Genomic DNA, 25,800 nt, shown 5'->3' on the forward strand with positions numbered 1-25,800 from the left:
ATGCCTAATGAGCATTGTTTTAAGGTGGGTGGAGTCACAATTATTATAGAGTGTTCTGTTTGAGGTGGTTGGAGTCAAATACCCAATGAGCGTCAAAATTGACGTAATTGTATGTGAGTATTCTATATTTGAGGTTGGGTCAACTTCCCATTAGACATTGTTTTTGCAGAGGGTGGAATGTATAGACATAGTTTTTGAAGAGGGTGAGTGAGAGTGTAGAGCACAGTGAGTTTTTTGTTTTGATGTGGGTGGAGTCACAGTTATTGAGGGCTTAGTTTTTGAGATGGGTGGAGGCAAAGTTATCATCTAGTGTTCGGTTTAGAAAAAGTCTACACCACTCTTTCTAATCTGCTTGAAATTTATATCGGATTGACCTCAGTCGGATCAATGAAGGTGTTTACATGAAGGCTTTTCAGTTCAATTGAGCCATGCAGTTTTAATGCATGCAGCCATTGTTTTTGAGTTGGACGGAGACAAATGCCCAGGTAACTTTATGTTTTGAAGTGGGGGGAGTCAAATTCTCATTTGGTTCTATTGTGAAATAAATGGAGTCCAAATTATAATTTGAGTGTTCTGTTTTTGAGGTTTGGTGGAGTCAAATGGCCATTTGATCATTTAATTTCTTTTATTAAACCTGAACTATCATTTGAATGATTTGTTGGCCTTTGAGACCAGGGCTGCTTTGGGCTACTTGCAAAATGTGTCATGCACTGCAGTGCACTGGGTGAAATATTGAAAAGTAGACATTTTAAAAGCAGGACGTGTTAGAAGGGCTGTCAGTTTTTGGGAAGCCATGAAAGGGGACAAAATACTGTTCCACCTCCAGTTGTCATCAGACGCAAGAGCAGAGAAGTGTTCATAAATGATTTCTGTCAAGAACAAAATGGAGCCCTCCCCCCAAAATGAGAGGAAAAAACATGAAGACACTGATGTTGTTCATAGCAGAAGCCTCAGTTTGGTTCATTAAATATTTACAATCTAGATATCCGGCAATGAATACATAATGACACGATGAGTTGGAAATCCAAGTCAGATATTGCCTAGTGTAAACATGGCTTGAACAGACAGACAGGTAATATTAAACTCTATTGAACTCTCAAATCATCTCAACTGACATCCAGTATTTCAGATTTTCTTATTTTCTCCACAATGGTGCACTTTAAACTATAGACAGCTGTAGGGTAGAGCAATTTTCTTGCCATTTCTGCTTTGCTGCCCCCCCTGGGGTGCACTGTAAACTTTCCGGAAAACCATGTTTTGTCGCCTCAAAAATACAGTAATTTGCTTGTCTCAAGACCCCAAGAAATATGGTATTTTTGTTTAAAATGAAATTCTCTGAAGATTGTGGCCCTTTGCTTGAACTACTTCAGCAGTGAGCTGAGAACAGCTTTTCTGAGACACCTTAAAAAGTGGGTTGTATTTATAGTCATGTGGTTCTGTTTGTGGTTTCCGTTAATTTTTAATGTACCTAAAGGCATCTTAGTCCAGTTGCCAATATACTCTGAAACCAGTCTGGTTGAACAAACTGTTCAGATGGAAAGAAGACTGCAACTTCCATCTCTTGTTTTTACGCAGCCATTATTGATGTCTATGAAAACAGACATAGCATTTGATAAAAAGCCAGTATATTTTACTGTAAATGTATTTTCAGATGGCGACTGTGTTTTACGTCATGCTTCCATTCATACAGGACCAAGAATGGCCCAAAGAAAGCACACAACGAATCATCACACAGAGCACCTGTGATCAGAGACTCAACAGTCACGCTCAGCCGTTTCAAACATGGCTTATCAATTTGCTAATGTTTGAACATTTGTGTCTTATAATTGGCTTTCAGGAACTGAATGTGGGGAAGTCTGTAGTTGCCAAGCTACCTCCAAATGTCAGTAGGATTTTGTTAGGAGATAAAGCTCAGCTGCTGCTTGTTCTCTAATCAACAGACTGGTTGTGTGGTGCGCTAGATAGCTCTGCTCACCACCGACCTTTCAGTAACCTGTAAAGGTAGACGCTGATATGGGAACGTCACAATTCCAGCGTTTTAACATTCACACAGATGCACAGGCATGCACAGAGATAGACAGATTGGTCATCTTGTCTTCAAACAAACGGGTAAGCTAAATCAGATATTGGATCGCAAAGATGGTTTTTGATTTTAATTTGATCCCTGGAAATGCATTAAAGAGTTCATGAAATCCAAATTGGACTTTTAGTTAGTTTAAAGATGACTTTCTGTTCTTTGTAATCCCTTTTTTCTTTTGATTTATTTCAGTAATCGCTGTTCTCTCACAGCGGAGGACCTCAACAGACAGTGGCTGAAGCCGGACCCTACTTTAAGCCCCTCAATTTACCACGCCAAAGGCTTCCTTTATTACCTCAACAGCATAGGCAGGACTCCAATGGTAAGTTTCCATAAAATCTCGCTGCTCTGTAACTGACCTATTGAATCCTAAAGTTCCACGAGGGGCTCACTGGAAATTGCTCCATGATCTCGGAGCTTTCCCATTTTAAATGCAGGTCATGGGTGACCAAATCCATAAATATGGGTTTGAGACCATATAGGGTGAAGCCGGCCTGGATGGATCTAAGTGCTTTGTTGTTTATCAGGATGTTGTTTAAAGTGATAAAATCATGACTGACATAATGTGTGACCAGATACATTACCATTGCTCCTATTTAAAAAAGTTTTAATTTACTAAATGTGACCCATGCACACAAAGACACCGATGGTGCACAATCCCGATATAAACATACACACAGGATTGTAGTAATTCACAATATGTCATTTCAAGTTTCCATACAAACTTAAACTGTTATGCCTCAAGAGAATGCTCTGGTTACTAACATAACCTCGGTTCCCTGAGATAAGACAACGAGCGTTGAACGCTATGGGCACAGTATGAGAACAAGACGCCACGCTGGGGGCGTTCCCCAATCGTTCTCGACGCAGCGTCTCGTTCCTTCGAGGAACCAGGGTTACATACGTTACCTTAGACGATCACTTCCCTGATGCTGTTAGAGCACTAAAGAATAACTTGTAAGTTTTATTTTGTCTATACACTCCCTGTCCTTTTTGAAATGCTTCTCAGGAAATAGAGTAATGGACCCATTCCACTGTGTAAGTCAAGGGGGGAAACAAAGCAACAAAAGTAGTTTTTGAGCGAATACTATTGAAAATGGTCAAACATTCTAAGACGTCATAAGCCAAACTGATGCTTACTGTTCGAAAGCTACATTTGTACTTCTTGCTTAAAATAATTCATTCAATTAAATGAATGAATTTGATTCAGAATAGCATGGAAATGACCATTGTCAGCCCTGTAATTAAGCAGGAATTACCTGTTGCGAAGAATCAAAGAACATTAGTGTTAGCTCGAGTGCTTTGATACAATTAGCCAGATTTACATATAAATTACGCCATAATTCTTATTTGATCACAGTAATAATTATGCACCGAACCTGGTCAAAGGAACATTGTCATTTCCCCAGAAACTACAGTGGAAAAAACGTGACCTGTGCCATTAACGAATGAGGAAGGAGCCCTTTTTTTGAGCCTTTACAAAAAGGCTCATCGCTATGCAATGTCTCCATTTAGCGACCACACTGTTAAAAGACTAAATTTGAATTAGAGGCAAAAATGCATTGCATTGTCTAGCATTTAATTCCCCTTGTTGTACGTGCTTGTTGTGTCCCAAGATTAATTAGTTTTGACTCGGCCTAAAGTTAACGTTGCATTGCTGTCGTGTCAGGAAAGCTAAAAAAGACACCTTTGTTTTCGCCTGACAGTGTGACCTCCTTGGCCATTATTCATTTACAAAGATGCAGAAATACAACATAATCTTGCTGTTTCACTATATGCTGTGTTATCACATTCCACAGGTGTTTTGCGATTACCATGGTCACTCCAGGAAGAAGAATGTGTTTCTCTATGGCTGCAGTATGAAGGAAACCCTGTGGCAATCTGGTTCTCCCATTAACACAGCCTCCCTGAAAGAAGACCCGGGATACAGGGTGTGCTTACTGCCTATTTTTATCCTAAGAAAGTTTTACAGATCACTTGTCTCCAGTCACAATGAAATCTATAGTCTCAGTAATGTCTCAAAATTTTCTCTGATTTGCCAAAATACCAGTCTGCAATTAAAAGTCTGATTTCAATATGGCCTTGATCATTTCTTATCAAGTTCCAAAATGATCAGAGTTAACACGGTTGTATTGTAAACAGCAATATTTTAAAATATTATTACAATTTCAAAACTGTTTTCTGTTTTAATAAATCATAAAATCCAGTTTATTCATTTGATGACAGCTGAAATTTCAGTAGTCAGTACTTCATTCTTCAGTGTCACATGATCCTTCAGAATTAATTTGAATATAATTATTCTAATAATTATCTATATTGAAAACGGTTGTGTTTCTTTTTAAAGGATTATTTGATGAACTGGAAGTTCAAATGAACAGCATTTATTTGAAATAGAATCAATTAGATCAATTTAATGCAACCTTGATGAATGAAGTATTAAATTCTAAAGTAAAAAAAAAAAAAAAAAACTTACTGTCCAAAAATTTGTGAATGGTAGTGTGTTACCCACATTCATTTTACAGCTCTGTACTCTTACTGTACATTCATTTTGATTTGTTTCTATTTTTATTGCTCCTATTTTAGGAGAATCATCTGAAACAAAGTTCTTCAAAGTCACACCACTAAAAACTCAATTAAATCTCCTGAGCTATGAAAGAGCAACCTTGCAATTGTTTTACAGCTATTGCTGTATCCCCGTGATCTATTTTTGCTCCCACAGGAAGAGCCAACAATGCATGATATGTTTTAGTGTCATTATTTTATCATTATATATCCAGTCATACAGTTAAAATACTTTTTTGTCTCATTTATTGTTTTCTGATTGGCACAGTTGTTTCCATCCTACATTAAACTTTTATTTGTGAGACAGTTTTTGAAGTTTGTTGCTGAAGGAAGTTTCTCCCCAACACACAGGCTGTGGCGAATTGAGTTAAAGGATCGTTTAAGGCATATGTAAATCTGTGGAATCTGTAATGTGGAAAATATTGCATCCCTAGCTGCTGTCTGACTGATGTCTGCCATCTATGCAAAGAAGTCTCTTAAACTAAATATACCCAAAACTAGAACTGAAAACAGTGGCATAAAAATGCAAATACAATGAAATGCATGATTATTTTTCAAAACTCATACATTGTTTGTGTTGACAGACTATCGCTAAAACTCTGGACCGAATAGCTCCTGCGTTCTCCTTCAACAGCTGCAACTATCTGGTGGAAAAGTCTCGGGCATCCACAGCACGAGTGGTTGTTTGGAGGGAGATCGGGGTCCTCCGAAGCTACACCATGGAAAGCACTTACAATGGCTGCAATCACGGCATCTACAAGGTTAGGCCTTTTAGCTGAAATGACTAGTTAATTTTACTTTCCTATAGTTTTGATAAAGGTCACTAAAAGGTTGCACTCATTTTTGCATGCAGCATTATAACACAAATATAGTCTTATTCACTAACCTGCCATAAAACCGTTGCTAACCACATGCTAAATGCTAACTGTGCCATTTTTTTCTTTTCTTTATTTTATATGTGAATTAAGATCGTAATTCACAAAATAAAACCCAATTTGCATGCAATTAATATAAAGGGCAGTCTTTTTATTTATTTATTTATTTATTTATTTATTTTTATTAAAAAATACTTGTGTACTCTACCATTCAGAAGTTTGAGGCAGGGCTCTCAAAACACAGTATAAACGGTTATTTTGTGAAATATTTTTACAATGTTAAAAATCTTTATTTTTTATATATATATTTTTAAATGTCTTTTATTCCTGTGATGGCAAAGCTGAATTTTCAGCAGCCATTACTCTAGTCTTCATTGTCACATTGTTATTCAGAAACAGTTGTGGTGTTTAATATTTTGGTGGAATCTGATTAATTTTCTTCTGTATTCTTTGAAGAAAAAAAAAAAAAATCTTAGTGACCCCAGACTTTTGCCAGTACATATTTTCTTGCTATCATGGCATCAAATGATGGAGAAGAGTATTCTCATATCGAGACCTACATTATAGTCAAAGACCTTTTCATTTATTTTCATACAATGTAACTTTTATATTTTTGCTGAAGCATACCACAGTCTATTTTTGAACTATTCAGCTGCAAGAGCACCATCTCAAGCCTAGCTTAAATCCGACCTTCTTTTCATCCCTTGGCATTCTCCATCTGGCCTTCTCACAGTCTTCGTCTTCTCTAATGATGCTGTCTGAGGTATTCAGTATCTACTCATCCTCTCCTCCATTTACAAGTTTAATAATCATTCATTAACCTGATTATTTAGCCACATGCGGTTTTCCGATCATAGACCAGATACCTGTGTATTAGCTTCCCTGAGAATTAATTTTCAGAAGTTTCTTCTTTTTCATTTAAGTCTATGTACATTTTATGCAGATGTTTTACTTGGTTTGGTTGCTAGTATGAGAAGCAGAGGGAACAAATATAAAGTCTTCTGCAGTGAATGGGTACCATCAGAATGAGAGTCCAAACAGATGATAAAAACATCACAATAATCCACACAACTGCGGTCTATCAATTAACATCTTGTAATGTGTAAAGCTAATAAAAGTCCTTTATACATACTTTTCTTTCTCTGAAAGGTGACCATTTACAAGTGAAAACAGTCCAAAACATTTCTGAGTGAGTCGTGTGTATTACTTGTGGTTTATTTTGATGTTTTTATCAGCTGTTTGAACTCTCATTCTGACGGCACCCATTCACTGCAGAGGATCCATTGGTGAGCAAGTGATGTAATGCTAAATTTTTCATAGTCTTAGAAAATCTTTCATAGTCTTAGAAAACTCTTCCTTCAAAGGAACTTAAAGTTTGGAACTCAAACTAGCTTAGCAACCAATAGTGTTATACACGGCCAGACTTGGTAACATTAGAGATACTGGCAGGTGGTATTTAGTCAAAGTAGAGTGATTCTAGTGCAGTGACATTTGCAAACGTTCTGGGAGGTCTGGCAGCCCTTTAATAAAGGACAGGGTGCCGAATTACTCTTGACCATGAACCACCTTTAAAGGTTCTGCAAGTGAGAAAAATGTTTTCGGAATGTGCTAATGGTTAAGGAATAAGGTCTGATATGAGAATGTCAGCTCTAGAGGGAGAAATTTTATTAAGTTTGAAATCCTTATTCCCTGTCAAAATTGTACATGTAGCTCACAGAGACAGGATTTGCACCAGCTAACAAGTGGACGTAAGCTGAGAGCAGCCCTATTCTTTCCTCAGGAAAACAGGATTGACTAACAAGAACTTCGACTTGGATTTATCCAACTGTGGTTGCAATCCAATTTCTGTTATAGCTCAATCTACTGTTTTGTTCTTATGTGCCATTGTATTATATATACAAGAAAACCTCATCAGTAGAGGATGAATATAATGTTAATAAAAATTTTAATAAAACACACACACACACACACACAAAGGGGCTTATACAAAGTAAATATCATATAAATAGTATATTTTACATTTTAGATAATTACAAATGTTAACCAGACGTATTATTATTAATGTTATTTTTATTTAGTGATGTGTCATTTGTGAACGAATCATTCTTTTTGAACGAATCTTTTAGGTGAACGAATCTTTCTCCTTAATATAATCCACTAACTCCTATTTCTCGTTCAGTGAAGCTCCTCCCTCCACAGCAGCGCGGCGCTATAAGCATTGCATGCGCAGCTCAGTGAAATGGGTAAAAACAATTTAATCCTGTCAAAGAATTACTCAACCTCGAGCCAATAGCCTTTGAGTATGAGATGTGACAGAGTATGTGATTTGTTGAATGAAGTGAACGAATACACCCTTCAGTGAACGAGTTTCATATGAGTCTGAACCAGATCTAGAGATCGTTTGTGAACGAAATGACTGAACTGGTACCCATGTCGTTCGTGAACGAGCTGAATGAACAGATACATGTTGTTCGTGAATGAAATGAACTGGTACATAGCTTATCTCGTTCGTGAACGAAATGAATTAGAGTAAACTGGGTTAGTCTGCCATTTAGCATGTCAATCTCAGAAAATGCAAAGCGCAGTTATAGGTACAGTACTGTGCACATACGCTTGTATTGATATTTAGCAACTCCACGTTTAATCCCCGATTTATGAATGTGAATATATAATATACAAACTGTCTGACCAAACAATTAAAATGCTAATTAGGCAAGAAAACCTTGTGCTTTGTTCATCTGAACAACTTAATTAGACTTTATATATTGCATGCGATTATACACACATTTTAATTAAAGCCAGATCAGTTTTTGTAACAAGTGAATACGTTCGTTGAATAAAGACACATAATACACTCTTTTTTGGCCACCTGCTGGCATATTTTGTGTGTGATGAAGAAACGATCACTGAACGAATCAGTGAACGATTCTGAACGAATCATTTTGGTGAACGAACTGAAAATGAACAAATCTCTAGAAAGAATCATAATTTCCACCACTATTTTTTTTATTGTAAATCTATATTTTATTGACAACTACACATCATTTGAAGTCAATTATTGTGTTTCCAAACCTAGTCGACTGGCCAGTGTCAGAGTAAACCGCAATCCATGTTGGTGTTTGAAGAGCGTCTCGGACAATATGCAGGACACATGAGCTTCTAAATGTGTATAGATATGGACTAATGGATCAGAAAATCAGACATTTCATTACGAGCGGTGCATGCAAGTGCAGCTGGCAGGCCAGATGTTTTGGTACATGTACTTTTAGCAATGGGCGGCAGCCCGAGAGTCTCTTGATTAAAAAGTCTGTACTAATATTCACTGCCGATGTCAAGAACTTGGCAGACCATTAGACTGTGGAGCCAATTCAAGTGGGTCCTTTAATGTGAGTTAGACGATAGTGGGAACGTAAAAAAAAGAGAGAAAAGAGTGGGAAATAGATAGAAACACTCCCTCTGTTCACAGCTAATTCATGCCAATTAGCAGCTCAGACGAGCTCTGGGATTCAGGAATGGAGCGAAGCTTAATTACATTCTTAGTCAGTAAATCAGAGCCGGGTCATTCAGAGTAATGCCGTCTCTGAAATGGCATCACTGCCTAGTGGAATCCCCGATCAGATAGACGGCTACATGTGTACCATAAAAGAAACGTCGCACTAAATCTGAGCATTGGCTGTCGGTGCCAATGAATAGTTTATGCTTTTGCATATTTTGATGGACAAGCAAGTGATGTAACATCGCCAAATCAGTCAGCTGTAAAACAACATAGCCTGCGGTTGTTGATTTCATGAGGAGTGTGGGAACCTGTATGTCATGGTTTTTTTGTTAGTTTTTTTTTTTGTGTGTGTGTGTGTGTGCTCTAGACAGAAAGTGAAGTGAAATTTCACCATTCTCCCAGATTGCCAGTGACACCGCTGGGACCTTTACTGATGGTCTCCCACTCAAAGCAGAGGTGTCTTTTGCCAAACGAAGGATAATCTTCAAAAAGAATCGCATTTGCATCACAAAGACGGAACCTTTAATCACCTTAGCTTTGCAATTTCAGACTGCCGAATGAAATTCTCCACTTCCTTCCCTTTGCACTTCTTTTTTCCTCTGAACTTAATCAACTATTGTCGTTTTTTGAAGGAAACACATGGATTAAGATAAACGAGAGGCTTGATGAAATTGGTACAAAGTTCGTCTAATTAAGAATGCCGAGTGCTACATTCTGATTAGGTTCAATTTAGTCGCAGCTGTGATAAACACTTTTGTCTCAAAGTGAAACTGTGAAGCAAAGTTAGAATTTTAGCTTAGTGAGTCCTAAAGGGAGTTTGGAGCAACAGTGTAACATTTTTAGTGGGTAATTACACTCCTCATCTAAAAATCAACACGTAATGGGCTGTAAATACTGTCTGACTCAATGTCAGATGTTTAGACTGGGTGGGATTTTTCCAGTTTGAAGGTTGAAAACAAAGCTTCAGCATACACATTTTGTGTTATAAAATAATAACTGAGAGAGAAACAAAATCTTAATCCATATTTTATGTTATTATTATTTACATTTACTCATTTAGCAGTTTATTCAAAGCGACTTACAAATGAGGACAATAAGAAGGAATCAAAATCAACAAGAGAGCAATGAAATGCAATTGCTATCCTCAGCATTACGCAGTACACGTAGCAAGGTTTTTTTTATTTTTTATTAAATAATAAATAAAAAGAAAATAGAATAGAAAAAAAATAGAGCAATATATTTTTAAAGAAAACAAGCTGTTAGTAAATGAATAGAATGCAAGTCTATTATTATGAATTATACATCAGTCCACAGTAGTACAACAACAACAAAAATGTTAGTTTTTGCAGTCTTTGATTATCTCAAACAACTCTCCTTTATTGATGACATCATCGAGGCCACCAGTTTTCAGTCTAGTCCCTCCAATCACTTCATAACTTAAACTTTTACCTATCCAGTCGATTCAAATCAATCCAATTCTGCAAAAATATGTGACATTATAAAAGTAATATAGGTCGTGAGTGCAGTTTCATGTTCACTTTGGGATAAATGTGTCATATAAGGTGAATTTTGGATTAACTGCGACAGGCCGGAGACATGAATTAGATTGACTGTTTGGATGGGCCGCTCTATGGCTGCCGCTGAGAGGCATTTCATAGAAGATGACTGATCTGATAATTGTATTTCAGGACAGTAAGTGGAGTTATGACCCATCAGATTTCCAGAAATTTAATTGGGTCTCTAAAAGAAAAAAGAAAAGAATGTAAAAAAAAATAAAAAATAAATAATGATGGCTACAGCCATTTTGAGGAACATATGCTGGAGACATTAATTTGATGTTTGCAAATTGATTAAAGCAACTCTCATAATATGTGATTAATTTCAAAGGACGCCTTTAATTATGGCCACAGTAATATTTCGCAAGACACAGCAAACTGAGGACACCGACTGTGCTGAGTGTGCAAGTCTGACAATCAGCCCAGAACAGCTATTAAACTCTACGCCAAAGATGAGTCTGTGTAAAAGCGGACCAGTCCCATTTCAAAAACCACCCAGTTTTTTTTTTTGCTTTTTCATAATATTACAATCAACATATCAATATATTGTCATATAATACCATATTTTAAATAAATATGATGACATTTAAATATAAATGTAATGTAAATATATTCATTTTCTGTAAAGCTGATGTTCATCTGATGTTCATCTAGACGACTCCTTACCTGGTTTTGTGATATAGGGGAGAGCAGGGGCGAAAGTACCATTTTTCAGAAAAACTTCATTTTAAAAGATAATGTTGTAGACAGAGATATATTTCTGCTGTTGCCAGTAACTCAGAAGTGTGGTCTAACAATACCAGGTGATATTTTGTAGAAATGTAGAAAGACTTCAGTATAATTTCACTTTGAACATAAGTTGAACATTGTTACTTTTGACCCCATCGGTTGGGACGAAAGTAACACAACAATATAAGCTAGATTTTTTTTCTGTTAGTCTTTTTTTTCTTAAGTATACCAGATTGTGACCTTGTTAATAAATAACTACAAACATATTTTGTCCTTAATCTTTGCAAAAAAATATTAAATTACATTTTCATATTTTCATTTTAAGTTAGTTTCATCAGATGTCTTAAAACCTGACTGTATTTTTTTATTATATTGTAAATTTCAATGTATTTGTATATAATAAAAAAAAAAAATTCTACAGAATGCACAATATAAAAATTCACATTAGCATAATAAAAATAAAAAAAAAAACTCTAAACATAATGTAACAGTAGGCCTATTTATGTTTCCATCCAGTTGTTTTTATGCATGAATTGAAAATGTGCATTAAAACATCTGGAAAATTCATAGGTGGAGGTGTAAAGGCTGAGAAATGGCTAAAACCTGAATATAAATGTGACGTAGCAGCTGCCCAGAGAGAGATGTTCCTCTACGTCCTGAAACACCCTCTCAAAAACATCTGGATAAAACCAGACCTCTCTCTGTCTTTCTGAACCTCACTCAGACATATTCTTTTGGTATAATATGACATAAACATTTGTAAGAAATTGTGACTGTAGCGGGACAAAAGTAACAACTGTTACTTTCGTCCTGACAGGAACTCCTGACATTTAAAATCGATTTAATTTTATATATAAAAAAAAAAAATCTGAAAATGCAAACTTAAGGATGTGTTAAAGCACTAAATAACCTGTAGATTGATCATTACTGTGACACATGAAACATAAAAACAACACGACTAATAAAAAAAAAAAAAAATTACCACTTCAACAATTTACTTTTTGTACTCGAAAACAGTTTTACGGACCTAACTTCCGGAAACGATGAGGAAATCACATGATATTTCTCAGCTCCGTCAAGGATTGCATGCTGAATATGCTGTCATAGCTGGGAATGCAAATGCAGAAAGAGGCTCGGAAAAAATTGCTTTGTTACTTTCGTCCCACGTTACTTTCCACCCAGCTCTCCCCTACACTTAGTATACTGTATGTTCTGGATGCCTCCAGGATCTCCATCTCAGTGTTCTCCAAGGTGAAGGGAAAGCTAGCACTTCAAACGCCAAAGACCTCTCTAAATCATTTCTGCAGGTCAGGCTTTTAGAATCGGATCTCTGTTTGCATTCGATATTCATCGGTTGCTGATGTTAAATGATGCTGTCACGCAGGAATACGAAGGGAAATGTCAGTTGCCTGGTCTACTGGAAGAGAACATGGATTTAAGATGAGGATTCATTTCACACTGATGCACAGCACGTCTATATATACACACACACACACACACACACACACACATGTTTGTTTTTGTGAAAAGTGGGGACATCCCATAGGCGTAATGGTTTTTATACTGTACAAACTGTATATTTTATTGCCATTCACTAACCCTACCCCTAAACCTAACCCTCACAGGAAACTTTGTGCATTTTTACTTTCTCAAAAAAACTCATTCTGTATGATTTATAAGCATTTTGAAAAATGGGGACATGGGTCATGTCCTCATAAGTCACCCTCTCCTTGTAATACCTGTGTCATACCCATGTCATTATACAGAGTTGTGTCCTGATATGTCACAAAAACATGCCCACACACACACACACACACACACACACACACAGATAGACATCAAGTGTTTCAGAAAGTTTAAAGAAAGTACTTTTAAAATTCAAAGGGTCAAGAAGTAAACACATAATGCATATTCAAATCTAAAAATTCGAAATATAATTTAAATCTTTAAATAAACACCATTTTTAGTATTTTGAAATATTTAAAAAAATAAATGTTATGACGCACAGTGAAGGTTAGTTAGCATAAAGAATCTTGAAAAGATTGCAAATTGTGTGAATACATAAAGCAATTGTAAATATATTAAAGATATAATTTACTAAATAACTATAAAATTAGAAGAAAAAAAGAACATGTTTTAAGGCTATCAACCTCATATGCCCTTGCCTTTGATAGATAAGGATAAGAGAGGGAATGACTCTTCTTAAGTGTTTCTGACGGTGAACATTTCCAAAGAAAATAATTCATTTGCAATACGCAACAGCTTTCTAATTTGATAAAGCAGGTTCAGGAAATAAGAACTAATTTATTAAATATAGTTTTTAGGCTATTTAGTGTATTTTTAGACACAATGTGCAAACCATAATTATGGGATTGGATTAGAAAGCATGGTGTTTACTGGATGTGAACTGGATGTGAACTGCTTGAATGAACAGGTGATGTTTGCCTGAGCTTAATTTCATTATCACCTTCATTAAAGCAACTGAATACCGCTTAGTTTGTAACTATCATTCTTCAAAAGTTTCTAGCTGAACTCTGGGGGCCATGTGAACGCATGGCCTATCAAAACCAGCTCTGGCTGTCTTTAGATTTTCTGTCCAATGAAACAGGACTCCTCTGATCCTTGCATTTAGTAGGATTTCATGAAAAACAAACTTTTTTTTACAAGGCTCTTTTCAAGATTCTTCATTGAATTATAAGTGGTTTATTATTTAGCATCGTAAAATACATCAGCCTCTTTTTTGATTGTAAGACTGACAAAGAAGTAACAAAATCCTGCTAGCAACTGCATTGACTGTGTTAGTGTTGTGGGCCACGGAGAGCAGTGATAAAACAATGCTACATAAATGTTAATAATAAATTGCAGCCTATCACATTATTATGCATAGACAGAATAGCAAAACAGGACTGTCTGGGATTTGACCAACTGTTATTTTTCCCGAAACGTTGGCAAAAAGGCCTAAATATATAATGAACGTGCATGAGGCAGCTCAATGAGAAAATTGACTTTTAATCACAGTATTCAACGAAGGTCAAAATAAATGAGAAGCATTGTGATTAAAAATATATACATGTACTATGCGTTCAAAGATATTTCAGATATTTCTCAACCCGCTAGCCTGATTTAACTGAAAAACAGTACGTTATTTGCTGTTATTCTTACAGGGGTTGTGTGAGGAAAAACGTGCCATTTTTTTTTTTTTCTCATTGGTGCAGTGAAACAGCTGAAAGCTAGAGAGAGCCGCTGAGTCAAAACTCCAGTCCCATCATGACTCACTTCATCAATGACACAAAGGCTTGCTAGCAGAGCTCTGTTATACTTGGGCCTCTATTGGAAAAACAGTTCTGTGTTACCAAATGTCCTGCAAGATTGTTAAACCACAGGACTAAACTACAGAAGCCTCGAGGGAAATAAAGCACTTGGTTGAAAGTGGCCAGGTAGCTACTAGTTAGCAATTGTGTGACTTGTCATTGATTTATGATTGCAGGCTGAATGGAAGAAAGGTGTGTTTTGTGCGTATATGTTAGGAGGAAAGTGGTGCAAGACCAGAAAGTTTATATGCAATACATCAATGTCATCTGAAATGTCGACAGTGGCATTAGCATGTGACGTGCTAATTAGTCAAGTTACGGTGTAAAAAATCATTGAAATGTACAAAATCACACAGAGGAGCGTGCAAAAATGGATAATAGAAATTCACAAAAGGTAGAATAGGAATGGGCCAGGATGAACAACTAGTCATTTAGAGTTTGTCTAGATGTTTAAAAGATGAACTTTTGGATTGCGGTTGCTATTGGTTGCTACTTTTGACAAGTAGCTGTACTATGCTGTTAGCATGCTAAACTTCGAAATCCCTCTAAATGAATTTGTTCAAAACACAAATCCGTCTATTTTACATTGTCTATTTTAGTCAGAATGTATATTTGTCGAATGAGTCTGAGATTTTTTTTTTTTTTTTGACATATTTTTTACTTCAAGACCCATGTGTTCTGATCCACTTTTTCTTATTCTGTCAGGGTCAAAATCACCTCCAATGGCCTTATATAGTGTGCTTCTTGAATGGACAGCGATTTGTAGTGGTTTCTGAAAACCATTGTGGGTGTTGAGTTCTCTTTTTGAGTGCATTCATTCGATCCTATAATGCACCTCAATAACAAGTTACAACCGTTTAAACCCTATTGTGTCAGTTTTAAGGTTCCTAATATTGTGTTGGGAGCCTCCTACAATAGGTTTACATGCATGCAAGGTCAAAAAACTCTTTAGTTTTCTCACAATATGCCTTTGAGATCACTTCTTTTTCCAGTGTTTCTCAATTGATTTGTTTGTATATGAGACACTGCATGAAAGGCAACATTATAGGGCCACTTTAAAATATTCTTCATACAAAGAAAAACAGGGTTAATGTTTATTAAAAGCTTATTTGGCAAAATAAAGATGGTTACTCTATGGCATTCACTGTGAAAACCCTGTTTTAAAAACTTTATTTTTAAGAGTAAAGCTATTTGCACAACAGTGCTTCAGCTTTTCTGTCACCATCTGTGGTTAAAGAAAAACGTTTTTTATGGAGTTGAGGTTTAAGGTTGCCTGTGATCTCCATTTAGGCTATGTGAAAAATATTTAATCTGATCAAAATATTAGCATATCCGCCACCATAATAGCTGGATCTTCTTTTCTATACTTATGGATGATGTAAACTGTCAAGTATGAATGTTGTAAACCTGATATTTCCCACCAAATCTGACTCGACCATTCAAAATATAAACTATTATTGTAGGCCTAAAGCTCATTCACAACATAACTATGTTTTATAATCATTCTAATTCTATGAAATATGGCCTTCCTCACCATATAGTAGCAATAACAACAATGACACAGAGAAAAAAATACTGTTGCTGTTTTCCAGCTGATGAATGATACAAACATTGACAGCCAATCAGAGGAGACTTGAAAGAGCTTGCACGTTTAAAGTGACAGCCAACATAACAGCAGCACACACTCTAAACAGAAAATTATTGTGCGTTAATGTGCTCGCTTAATAAAGTTGTCATTATAGTTATTGTCCATGGTGTGAGTCCATAAAAATTATATATAGAATTTTTTTCACATCCCATGCCTTCATCCATACAACAATAATGCTGCAGTAATAATAGTAACAATAATAAAATAGAAAATAATAATAATAATAATAATGTGCTGCCATATGGCCATTTTCTGTGATTGATACCAGTCTATTCAGTGGCACAGAGCCATGGTGATCAAGCCGTATGCCACTGAGATTAGCTTAGAGTTAATAAGAGCTATCAGGAGGGGTAATTTACCTCTCTAATGGCTTGGGCCCTCTGAAAGGGCATGATAGCTGCTATGCCTGTGTGCGGTTTTGGCAGTCTTCCTGCTGCCCGCTTGGCTCTCCTCAACTCTGGCCTTATCAAAGGGAAAAACTGTCACTCCAATAAACAAGAAATTTGCCCCCGCCGACCGAAACGCTTTGCTGCATAAGTGAGTGAGTGGCTCTTTTTATTTTTTCCCTCTCCCTGTCACACAGAAATAGAATATAGGATCACAGTGATTTAGATTGGTTAATTTGCACACTGGAGCATGCAAACTGTGTGTATTTGTCTGTGTTAGGGAGTCATCTGTTATGTTAGTCATATTTTTGTTTCATTTGTTGTGCTTTAGTGCCCCAGCAGTTATATCAGTGCTTCACATTCTTGTTAACTGCTTGAAAACTTACTTGATTACTTTATGTGATCAACAAGTTAATTGGGTCTGATGAAAAAAAAAAATTATATATATATATGCAAGGACACAACCTCAGACAGGAATGCTTGGCCAACTATGAATTGAACACTTCACATTAAACATACATTTTCATATGTGGCAGTAACAAGTGTAATTCAAATTGTTATCAAAATAAATAAATATAGATTATTTGCAAAACTGCAAATATTTGCAAAATATTATATATAATATTTGACACACAATCCTTAAAGGGAGTTTCTTCCAAGCTCATGGTAAACTTGAGTAATAGTATTGCATTATTCATATCTCTGTAGAGTCTTGAATTTTTTCTGATTTATAAAAGAGACACAGCGTAACACTGTCGAGCTCCTGGAGGCGTGTCGTGGGCGGAGCTAAAAACTCAAAAGCATGCAAAGCTTTTGCATAGTAATTGTCTGCATGCTGTGAAATCTATTTAAATAAAACGGGAACAAAAACTTTACTGAATTAGATTTGATTTAATTTATTTATAAAACATTTTTCACCTAATTGCCAAAAACAATCAAACACACTTACTGCCCACTGAGAGACAAACTGTTCCCTTAAAGCGGTTTGTTTTTTAAAAGCTGAACAAGGTTATCTTTCAATCACAATCAAAAACACACTTCTTTGGGGGCATTTTTGACTTTGTGGTCTAAAAACAAAATGACAAATCCTTCTCCAGCCAGTCCTGTGCAGTTCTGTCGACGACTTAAGCAACCCAAATGAAGCATGTTGATGGGAGTGCTCGCTCGTTTTTTGAAACTTCGATTTTTTTTTTAAATAAGTGTAAAAAAGTCAGAATACATGAAATAGCATTATACCTCCCCTTTAAAAACCTGAAACAGTCTGAAAAGTTAATACTAAAACCTGAAACAGTCTGAAAATAAAAGTGGTTTTTTTTTTACTCAATTTTATGGTAATTAATTCAGAACTTGTACTGAGCAGTTCTCCCTCCCTTTTGGCACCTTAGTGTTTCGTTGACAGGTTACAGCAATGCTGCGATGTTTGCGGCCGTCTTGACAGAGTGAGTTTGAGTCTGCAGTATGAACATGTGTATGCTTTTGTGTCTCTCGATCACAGAAATGTCAGGTACGGGTAGGTGTTGCTCGGCCATCATTCTCTAACTTACACAGCTTCCCATTAATTTGGCCGCTTCCCCAGAGTGTGGCGAGATTCGGAAGTTATTAGTGCTGACGCCAACTCCCTTCTGACTCATCTGGCCTGCTGAGTTCACAACCAAGACTCACTTATCTACAGCGTCAAGGCTGGTACATGGGGGAAGAGAGAGAGAGAGAGAGAGAGAGAGAAGGGATGTCGGCATTACTCAGGGTGGAAGATGCAGACTAAATAAGGGAAGTTATGACACCTTTATCTCACTTGATTTCTACATGACCCTGCGAGCCATGGTTGCTCTTAATGAATTGTCTCTAATGGAGATTGTGTTGCAGTGAGACAGGGCTCAGTTTCACCAGGCTGAGGTTGCAGTGTATGAAGGGCTCCTGGGAATTCGCCGCAGCATGTTCTCAGGAGAAGCGTGCAGCATTCACACGCTAATAACATGCTCGAGCGAGCAGGTGCAGCTGCTTCTTGGTGAAATAATCTGCAATCAGTATGTTGTTCTGAAAGGCGTGATCTGACAGTAAAATGATCGTTGAAACAGGCAAGGTTAAAGACTTTATTTGGGTGAGAATCGATATGATATGTAAGGAACAGCTTGTAATTACAACCATTTTCATTTTGTTAGACTGTTCATTTTATGACTGACTGCTCTGATGCATATATTCACTGATGCATGTCTGTGTGTACAGTATGTGTGTGTACATATATTTTAATTATATATCCTATATATATATATATATATATATATATATATATATATATATATATATATATATATATATATATATATATATATATATATGTGTGTGTGTGTGTGTGTATATATGTACAGTATATATTTGTTTCAGTGGCACCAAGGTGTGTTTATTTGTTTATTTATTTATTTTACAATTTTTATTAATATTTTTGTCATTATTAGTTTGTTTTACTGAGTCTTATGACTTCTTATTTTATTTACTTTTTTTTAAGCATTCTGAAATCATATGGTCCTACTGAAGTTTAGCTTTTTTTTTTTTTTTTACCAAAAATCTTCCCAATCATTTTACATTTCATTTACATGTTACATTTCAGCGAATTGTTTATGTATCTTTTAATTAACACACATCAAGGAAAGTAATTTTAAAAATGGTCTAGGCCTTGAAAATTCATGAAAGTGTTAGCTGGGAACCTACAGATGCTTTTTATTTACTAGATTTTACAATTATGACTTGTTGGAGACATTTGGACCATAAAGTATTGCTATAAATCTATTTATAAATAACTTTTAATTAAAATAGTTATTATGAGTGAATGGAAAGTGTAATGGAAATATCATGGAATTCTCCAAAATGTTTGGAAACCATGAAAGCTGCATGCATAATAATTATAATAAATGATAAAGTATAGATTAAACTAGTTTTAGATGGAGTACAGTAGGCTGTGTCAACTTCCCCAAAAAATATTGAATGTCCACTACTCACTGAAAACGAAATCATGCCGTGTAAAAGCCATGGACACTTGTTATATTTTATGAAATGTCCTTTATTTCCAGACATTTATTGTATACAATAAATGCATATGGATGCTTTGTTTTTTTTTGATTGAAACATGAATTTGATGGAAACAAGAATACTGCCGTGGATGAGGAGGATAATGATCCACAAGCTTTTTGTTTTGGTTTCACTGGTGAGTGGAGCACTGAAGAAACATGGAGACACTGTTGATTTATTGATTTTGTTAACCTGCAGTATTCCACAGCTCATTGAACCACTGGGTCAGGACTTTGGGTTATTGCAGGGTTTTGTGTGCCTAGAAAAGCGTGAACGTTTCAATACCTGCGCTGTGTTTGTTTACTAGGGGCAGAAAATATTAGTGTCTGGATTTCCATTTAATCGTTGTTTCCAGAACAATGCATTATATGAGAGGAGAGTCTGTGCACAGCATGAAGTGTGCAATAACATTGTGGTGTCAAAGTGGATTCATTTTGGGACCTAACTCAATGCTGCTTTTATCAAATTTTAAAACTGCTACGACAGGCTGCAAAATTTCTGTTTTTATTTTGGGCTTGTGTTTTTGTTAGCTTTTTATTTCATTTTTGTTTTTTGTGTGTTTTTGTTTTTATTTTTGTCCTGAGTTTTGTTTTCATTTTTTGTTTGTCGTGTCTTTTGTTTGCTATATTTATTTTATTTTATTTTTTTTGTGTTTGTTTTTGCCTTGTTTTTTGCTTGCTATTTTTTTTGCTTTTATTTATTATCTATTAATTGCATTATTCTTTTTTTTTTCATTTGTTTGTTTTGAATCAAACTTATTGTCTAATGATTAGCTTGACTTGTAGTTTACTGACGTTTTGTGATTTAATTCAGTTTCATTCATATATTTTCTTGTACAAGTGTTCACAAAACATCTCCAGAATTAAGAGACAAGTCTGTAAATGTAGTTTGACAGCCCCAATCAGTCAGTCTGTCAATTCCAAATTTCAACTGTCAATCTCGAATGTCTTCACCTCGCAGGGGTTACAGACAGGGACGCGGGAGCTGGAGGAGATGGGAATGAAGTTCAGCCAGAGTCTTCTCACCCTCAGGAGTAATACCATCCATTATAACAGCCATCTGATTCACCACACATATGCCCTGTTAGACGTGGACGACAGGCTACTCAACCACAAATCCAATAAGTGAGTTTTAAATTAATGTTTTTTGACCACAGACACATCTAGGACTTCAAAACTCATCAAAAGAGACCACTATATATATAGTTTAAATCAAAGGTTTAAAGGCAATACTTTAAAACATTGCTCCTCTATACTGTGTTTGCTTCAGATAGTGAAAATTTTAAAAACAAAGGATATTTGAATCATTTTTCTGCTCCTTTTTATTAAGTAAAACATTAAAAAACCATACACTTTTTACTATAATGTGCACATTCAGCTGGCCTTGTGGGATTTATATTTGATAACTATAATTGTCTGTAACTATATTATGATAACGTTTCTGCTTCAGTGGAGCAGAATGAAAATAAAAGCTAGATGTACATTTCCTGAAATAATAAGCCCACAGCAGCAAAGGAATAGCAAGGTTTTGTTGAAATTATCATTTGGAAAGTTGATGGAGGTTGTGCTATTATGGTTCACTTTCTATAATTATTAGAGCCAGATTTTCGATAAAAACCTATGAAGGTCTACAATAACTGGAGGAAGCAATGCTTTAGTATTGCCGTTCATCTCAATGGCACAGTTATTTTATATATTGCTTTTACTGTATACAGTATGTCATTGTTTAGATTTTTTTTTTTTTTTTTGACATTTTATGTTGACTAAGTTGCTTTTTATTTTTATTATTGTATAATTTTTTAACAATGTCTACTTTTAAATGAATGTCAGTAGAGCGTCAGTGTAAATCAATGGGAGACTAAAGAGTTTAAGATTATTAAAAGTTTGTAAAAACTAAAAATACCTAAATGCAAGGCTGTAGATGGACTAAATGAGGTTGTCTGGAGCTGAATTAATTGCAGAAATTTGTAGGAAGATGTACTAGGTTAGCGACTTCAGGAGAGTAAATGTTAATACAAATTTGATGATTTGGTTTTGGGTAAATAAAACGGCACATTAGACGTTAATGCAGATGTCGCATATTGCAGAGTTTCTGTAGCCAAGGGAGGCAGCCATTTTACTTTGGCTTTTTAAATATGATCTGGAGCTGAGGGACGTGGACAGAGATTCATTCAGAGTGCATCAGCTGCCTTTCAAGTTTTCAATTTACCACTAAAGGGGTTTCCTGGGAGCACTGCCACTTTCTCTGTTTTCCTTTCGTCTCTCCAACTCCTTTCTTCTCCACACACACTCTTTCTCTCCCCCTCCCTTTTCTCCATTCCCAAGCATCCTCAAGTTAAAATTCACTTAGAGTCTTGATCTCTGTCATGGAATGAAATGGACCAAAGCTGAGCTATTGATTTCTGCGAAGTTCAATTAAATCCCCTTTGTGTGCGTTTTGAATTGTTACATCTTGTCCACACAGAGCGCTCAGTGTTCTGAGGAGATTATCCCACCCCTCTCTCTTCTCCAGGATTTCACAACGTTTCTATTGTTACCCCTTCTTCTTTATATCACTGAGGAGAAAACGGTAAACTTGACTGGCCCTACCCGAGAGTATTGCGTAACTGAATTATGCGCAACTGCAGAATGCTGTTTACGAGCCTTGTCTGATTTATGTAGAATGTAGACTTTCATTGAGTAATAAACATTTAAGACGAACCAAGAACAACATATTTGAATTGAAATAACTTCAACATTTGACGAATCGTGTCAAATTTGGGTTCCATGATTTATCTATACGATATTGCTGTTTGTTTTTGTTTTTTAGTAGATACTATAGATATATAAATGTCAATGGGAAATCCATTTGTAAGTGTATGTGTGTGAAGGAGAGAGAGAAAGTGTCTCTATTAAAGACGTCTTTTCTGCTTTAAGATCTGTAGCGATTTGATAAGTTTCTTTTGACAGCCAACACAGCAGATGTCAACAGATGGATATCACTTTCCACTCAAAATAAGTGTCCAGCGGCGTATTATGCACCGCCTCACTCTCCTCTGCTCTATTCTCCATGCTGCTTTCATTGTGCTTTATGTGAGTCAGTCCAGGACAGCCGGCTGTACTGACGCCACGCATCCAAAATCATCTCAAGTCATGCGGACGGTTAATTCACCTCAACCCCCAGACACAAAAGAGAAGCGAGCACTTCAGGAGCTGACAGGAAGCCCTTTTTTGTTTGTGGCTTCTTTGTGAGGGAAGCAAATTCACATTCATATGGATGCTATTTTCCTGCCCGACACTTTTGGTTATGCACTTTCCGAATGAAAAGTAGCCGACAGAATGCTCAATACCAGCTAGATGTCAAATAAAGCCCAACGGCTCACAGGAAAACTCCGGCTTGCTTCATATTGAGGTCTGTCCCATCTTTTGTGTCAAAAGTTCATCTTTTTTGCCCTAAAAGACCACAGAATTGATTTTGTTATAATAAAGCATGACTTTTTTCAATAGTTTCCATGATGGGCTTCTCTCAAACGCCATGCGTCGGAATGAAAAGGTAAAAAAAAAAATCATCTGACCCCAATTTTAGTCTCTTTAGAAACGCTTTCTAGTGACGTCACTTAACAGCAAGTGTTTTCTTATCTATTGAAACTAAGGACGGCCAAATGCAGCTTTAGATGCTGGACCCTTCAGAAGATAACAAGCTCTCTTAAAACTCCACACCTTTCATGACATCTTACATTACGGTTTGACACATTTGTTGGATTCTTTCATTACGCAGTTTGGAAATGAGTCCCTGCGGTAATTCTATAATTCCTCCGGAGCTCGATTTCTTTTCATCCCTCACATCAGAACGGTTCGCCAAAGTCTTGAAGCTGAAAGCTTAGTAAACCAAGGAACATATTGGATTGTGAGACACAAAGGAGATCTTTAGAAGTGTAAACAAACATACAAACTGGCAAGAGCGTCAACACATAATGCTAAATAAGAAGAACTGCAGTTGATTATTATAATTCTAAAAATTTCCTCAACAATTCCAACCAAATTTACATGCCAGTTGGTCCGTTTCATCCGTTTGCAATTGTTCTCAGATTCATCCAGCACCTCCAGCTATTCCAACAAAGAGAATTGAGCCGACTTGTGAAACTTATTCCATCAAAAGTTACCACAAACTACATTAACTTGTTAATCCACTCTGAAATGACGGTCGCCCTTCAGGAAACTGAGGAAGGTTGAACCTGCCAGATTGCTTCATTTCAATTTATTTAGACCATTTAAGAAGTCTTTAGAGAGAAAAGACTCTTGCATTCATTACACTGGTTTCCAAGGCAGTCTTCATCCTTTTATTTGTCTGAGGGAGAGCATGTTTTTTTTAATTTATATATTAGATATTATTAACTTATTACAACCAGTTTTAACATTTATTGTGTGCAGATTGCTCCTTGTACTCTCAAATTTTCAATGAGTCTAAGCAGTGTCATTGAGCTGTTTGTTGATAATAGCCTACAGTATGTTCAGGAAAATATTTGTTGTTGTTGTTGTTGTTGTTGTTGTTAAACTGCCCAAAATCTTTGTAAACAAGGACCTTAGAAATTTAGAATCATCACCGTTATTCATTCATTCATTTCTACATTCATTCATTCATTAATTCTCAATAATAATTCTTACAACTTTTAATAATTGTTTGGTCAAGTATAATTCCTATGAAGTAATTATTTGGTCAATGATAATTCTTGTTCTATATAGTTAATATGTGCAATTATATTGATGATCAATTTGTATAACAGACACACACACACACATAAATATGCATTACATTATTCCAGAGACCAATGTTATAATTTTTTTTTTACATATAGTTTAGTAAGAGTTTGTTAACTGCGTACTTTTCGTTATATAATAATTTATTATATACATGCTAGATTAATGTTAAATTTATTGTACTACACTTTTTGTCATTTTATTTATCAAGAAAGCAAAGCCTTCATCTATTTGTGACTGCAGACTCACAAAAGTCAAGTCACTTTATTTATATAGTGCTTTATACAATACGGACTGTGTCAAAGCAGTTTTACAGGGTTAAATGGGAAATTGTGTCGATAATGTCAAATCATTGTTGATTTAGTGATGCCATCATCTAGCTCAGTTCAGTTCTCTATTATAGTCTCTGTTTAATCAAGCTGACAATATTGCCAAAAATTAAATGCCCTCAACTAAGCCAAAGGCAACAGTGGCAAGGAATCAAAGCTCCATCTGTAAAAGCCTTGGGAGAAACCAGGCTCAGTAGGGGGGCCTGTTCTTCTATAGCCTCCTCGTGGTCTTGTGCTGACGACTGTCTAGTTGACAAGGTCTCATATAGTTGACATGATCTCCACTGACATTAAGGACTATAGAGGTCCACCATCTGGGCTGGATATGGACTGGATCTGGGTGACCATCTGGTCTAGTTCTGGTTGACCTAATCAATGCAGCCTAACAATCCTTTGAAAGATCTGAATTATAGAAATGTGATAGTGTGTTGTGTATGCCAGGTCAAAGAGATGGGTCTTTAATCTAGATTTAAACTGACGAATTCTGTCTGCCTCCTGAACAAATAGGTATATTGTTCCAGAGTTTGGGAGCTAAATAAGAAAAGGATCTGGCACCCGCAGTTGATTTTGATATTCTAGGTATAATGGCCAGAGTTTTGAGGACTATAATGTGATAAGAACTCGTTCAAGTACTTGGGAGCTAAACCATTCAGGGCTTCAGTAATTAGCAAGATTTTAAAATGTATATGATGTTCAAAAGGGAGCCGGCACACAACCGGGATAATATGATCACGGTTCCTAGTTCTGGTAAGAACTTTAGCTGCAGCATTTTGAACCAGCTGGAGTTTGTTTATTAAATAATTAACACCTTATTTTGAATTTAGAAGTAGGAAATTACTAATCATCCAATTTTCTACATTAATTCTGTTAGTTTTGGGAATTGGTATGTTTCGTATGGCCACAAAGAATTATAGAGCTGAGTCTCACCAGCATAACACTGAAAGCTAACACCATGTTTCCTCATAGAATCTCCCAAGGGTAGCATGTAAAGCGTGAAAAGCAATGGTCCTAGTACTGAGCCTTGTGGTACTT

The 25,800-nt window shown here is 36.0% G+C and overlaps 1 protein-coding gene across 4 annotated transcripts in view; it reads left to right on the forward strand.

The window, feature by feature from the left end:
- LOC127947485 (cytosolic carboxypeptidase 4) overlaps positions 1-25,800 on the forward strand; it is a 150,842-nt gene that overhangs the window by 107,660 nt on the left and 17,382 nt on the right. For all 4 annotated transcript variants that reach the window (XM_052544644.1, XM_052544643.1, XM_052544646.1 and 1 more), the window contains exons 20-23: positions 2,270-2,399; positions 3,877-4,008; positions 5,224-5,400; positions 20,664-20,827. In XM_052544644.1, the coding sequence (XP_052400604.1) occupies positions 2,270-2,399; positions 3,877-4,008; positions 5,224-5,400; positions 20,664-20,827 (603 nt within the window). The remainder of the gene's footprint in view (positions 1-2,269; positions 2,400-3,876; positions 4,009-5,223; positions 5,401-20,663; positions 20,828-25,800) is intronic.

Source organism: Carassius gibelio, chromosome A25 (assembly GCF_023724105.1).
Source record: "Carassius gibelio isolate Cgi1373 ecotype wild population from Czech Republic chromosome A25, carGib1.2-hapl.c, whole genome shotgun sequence".
Lineage (NCBI taxonomy): Eukaryota > Metazoa > Chordata > Actinopteri > Cypriniformes > Cyprinidae > Carassius > Carassius gibelio.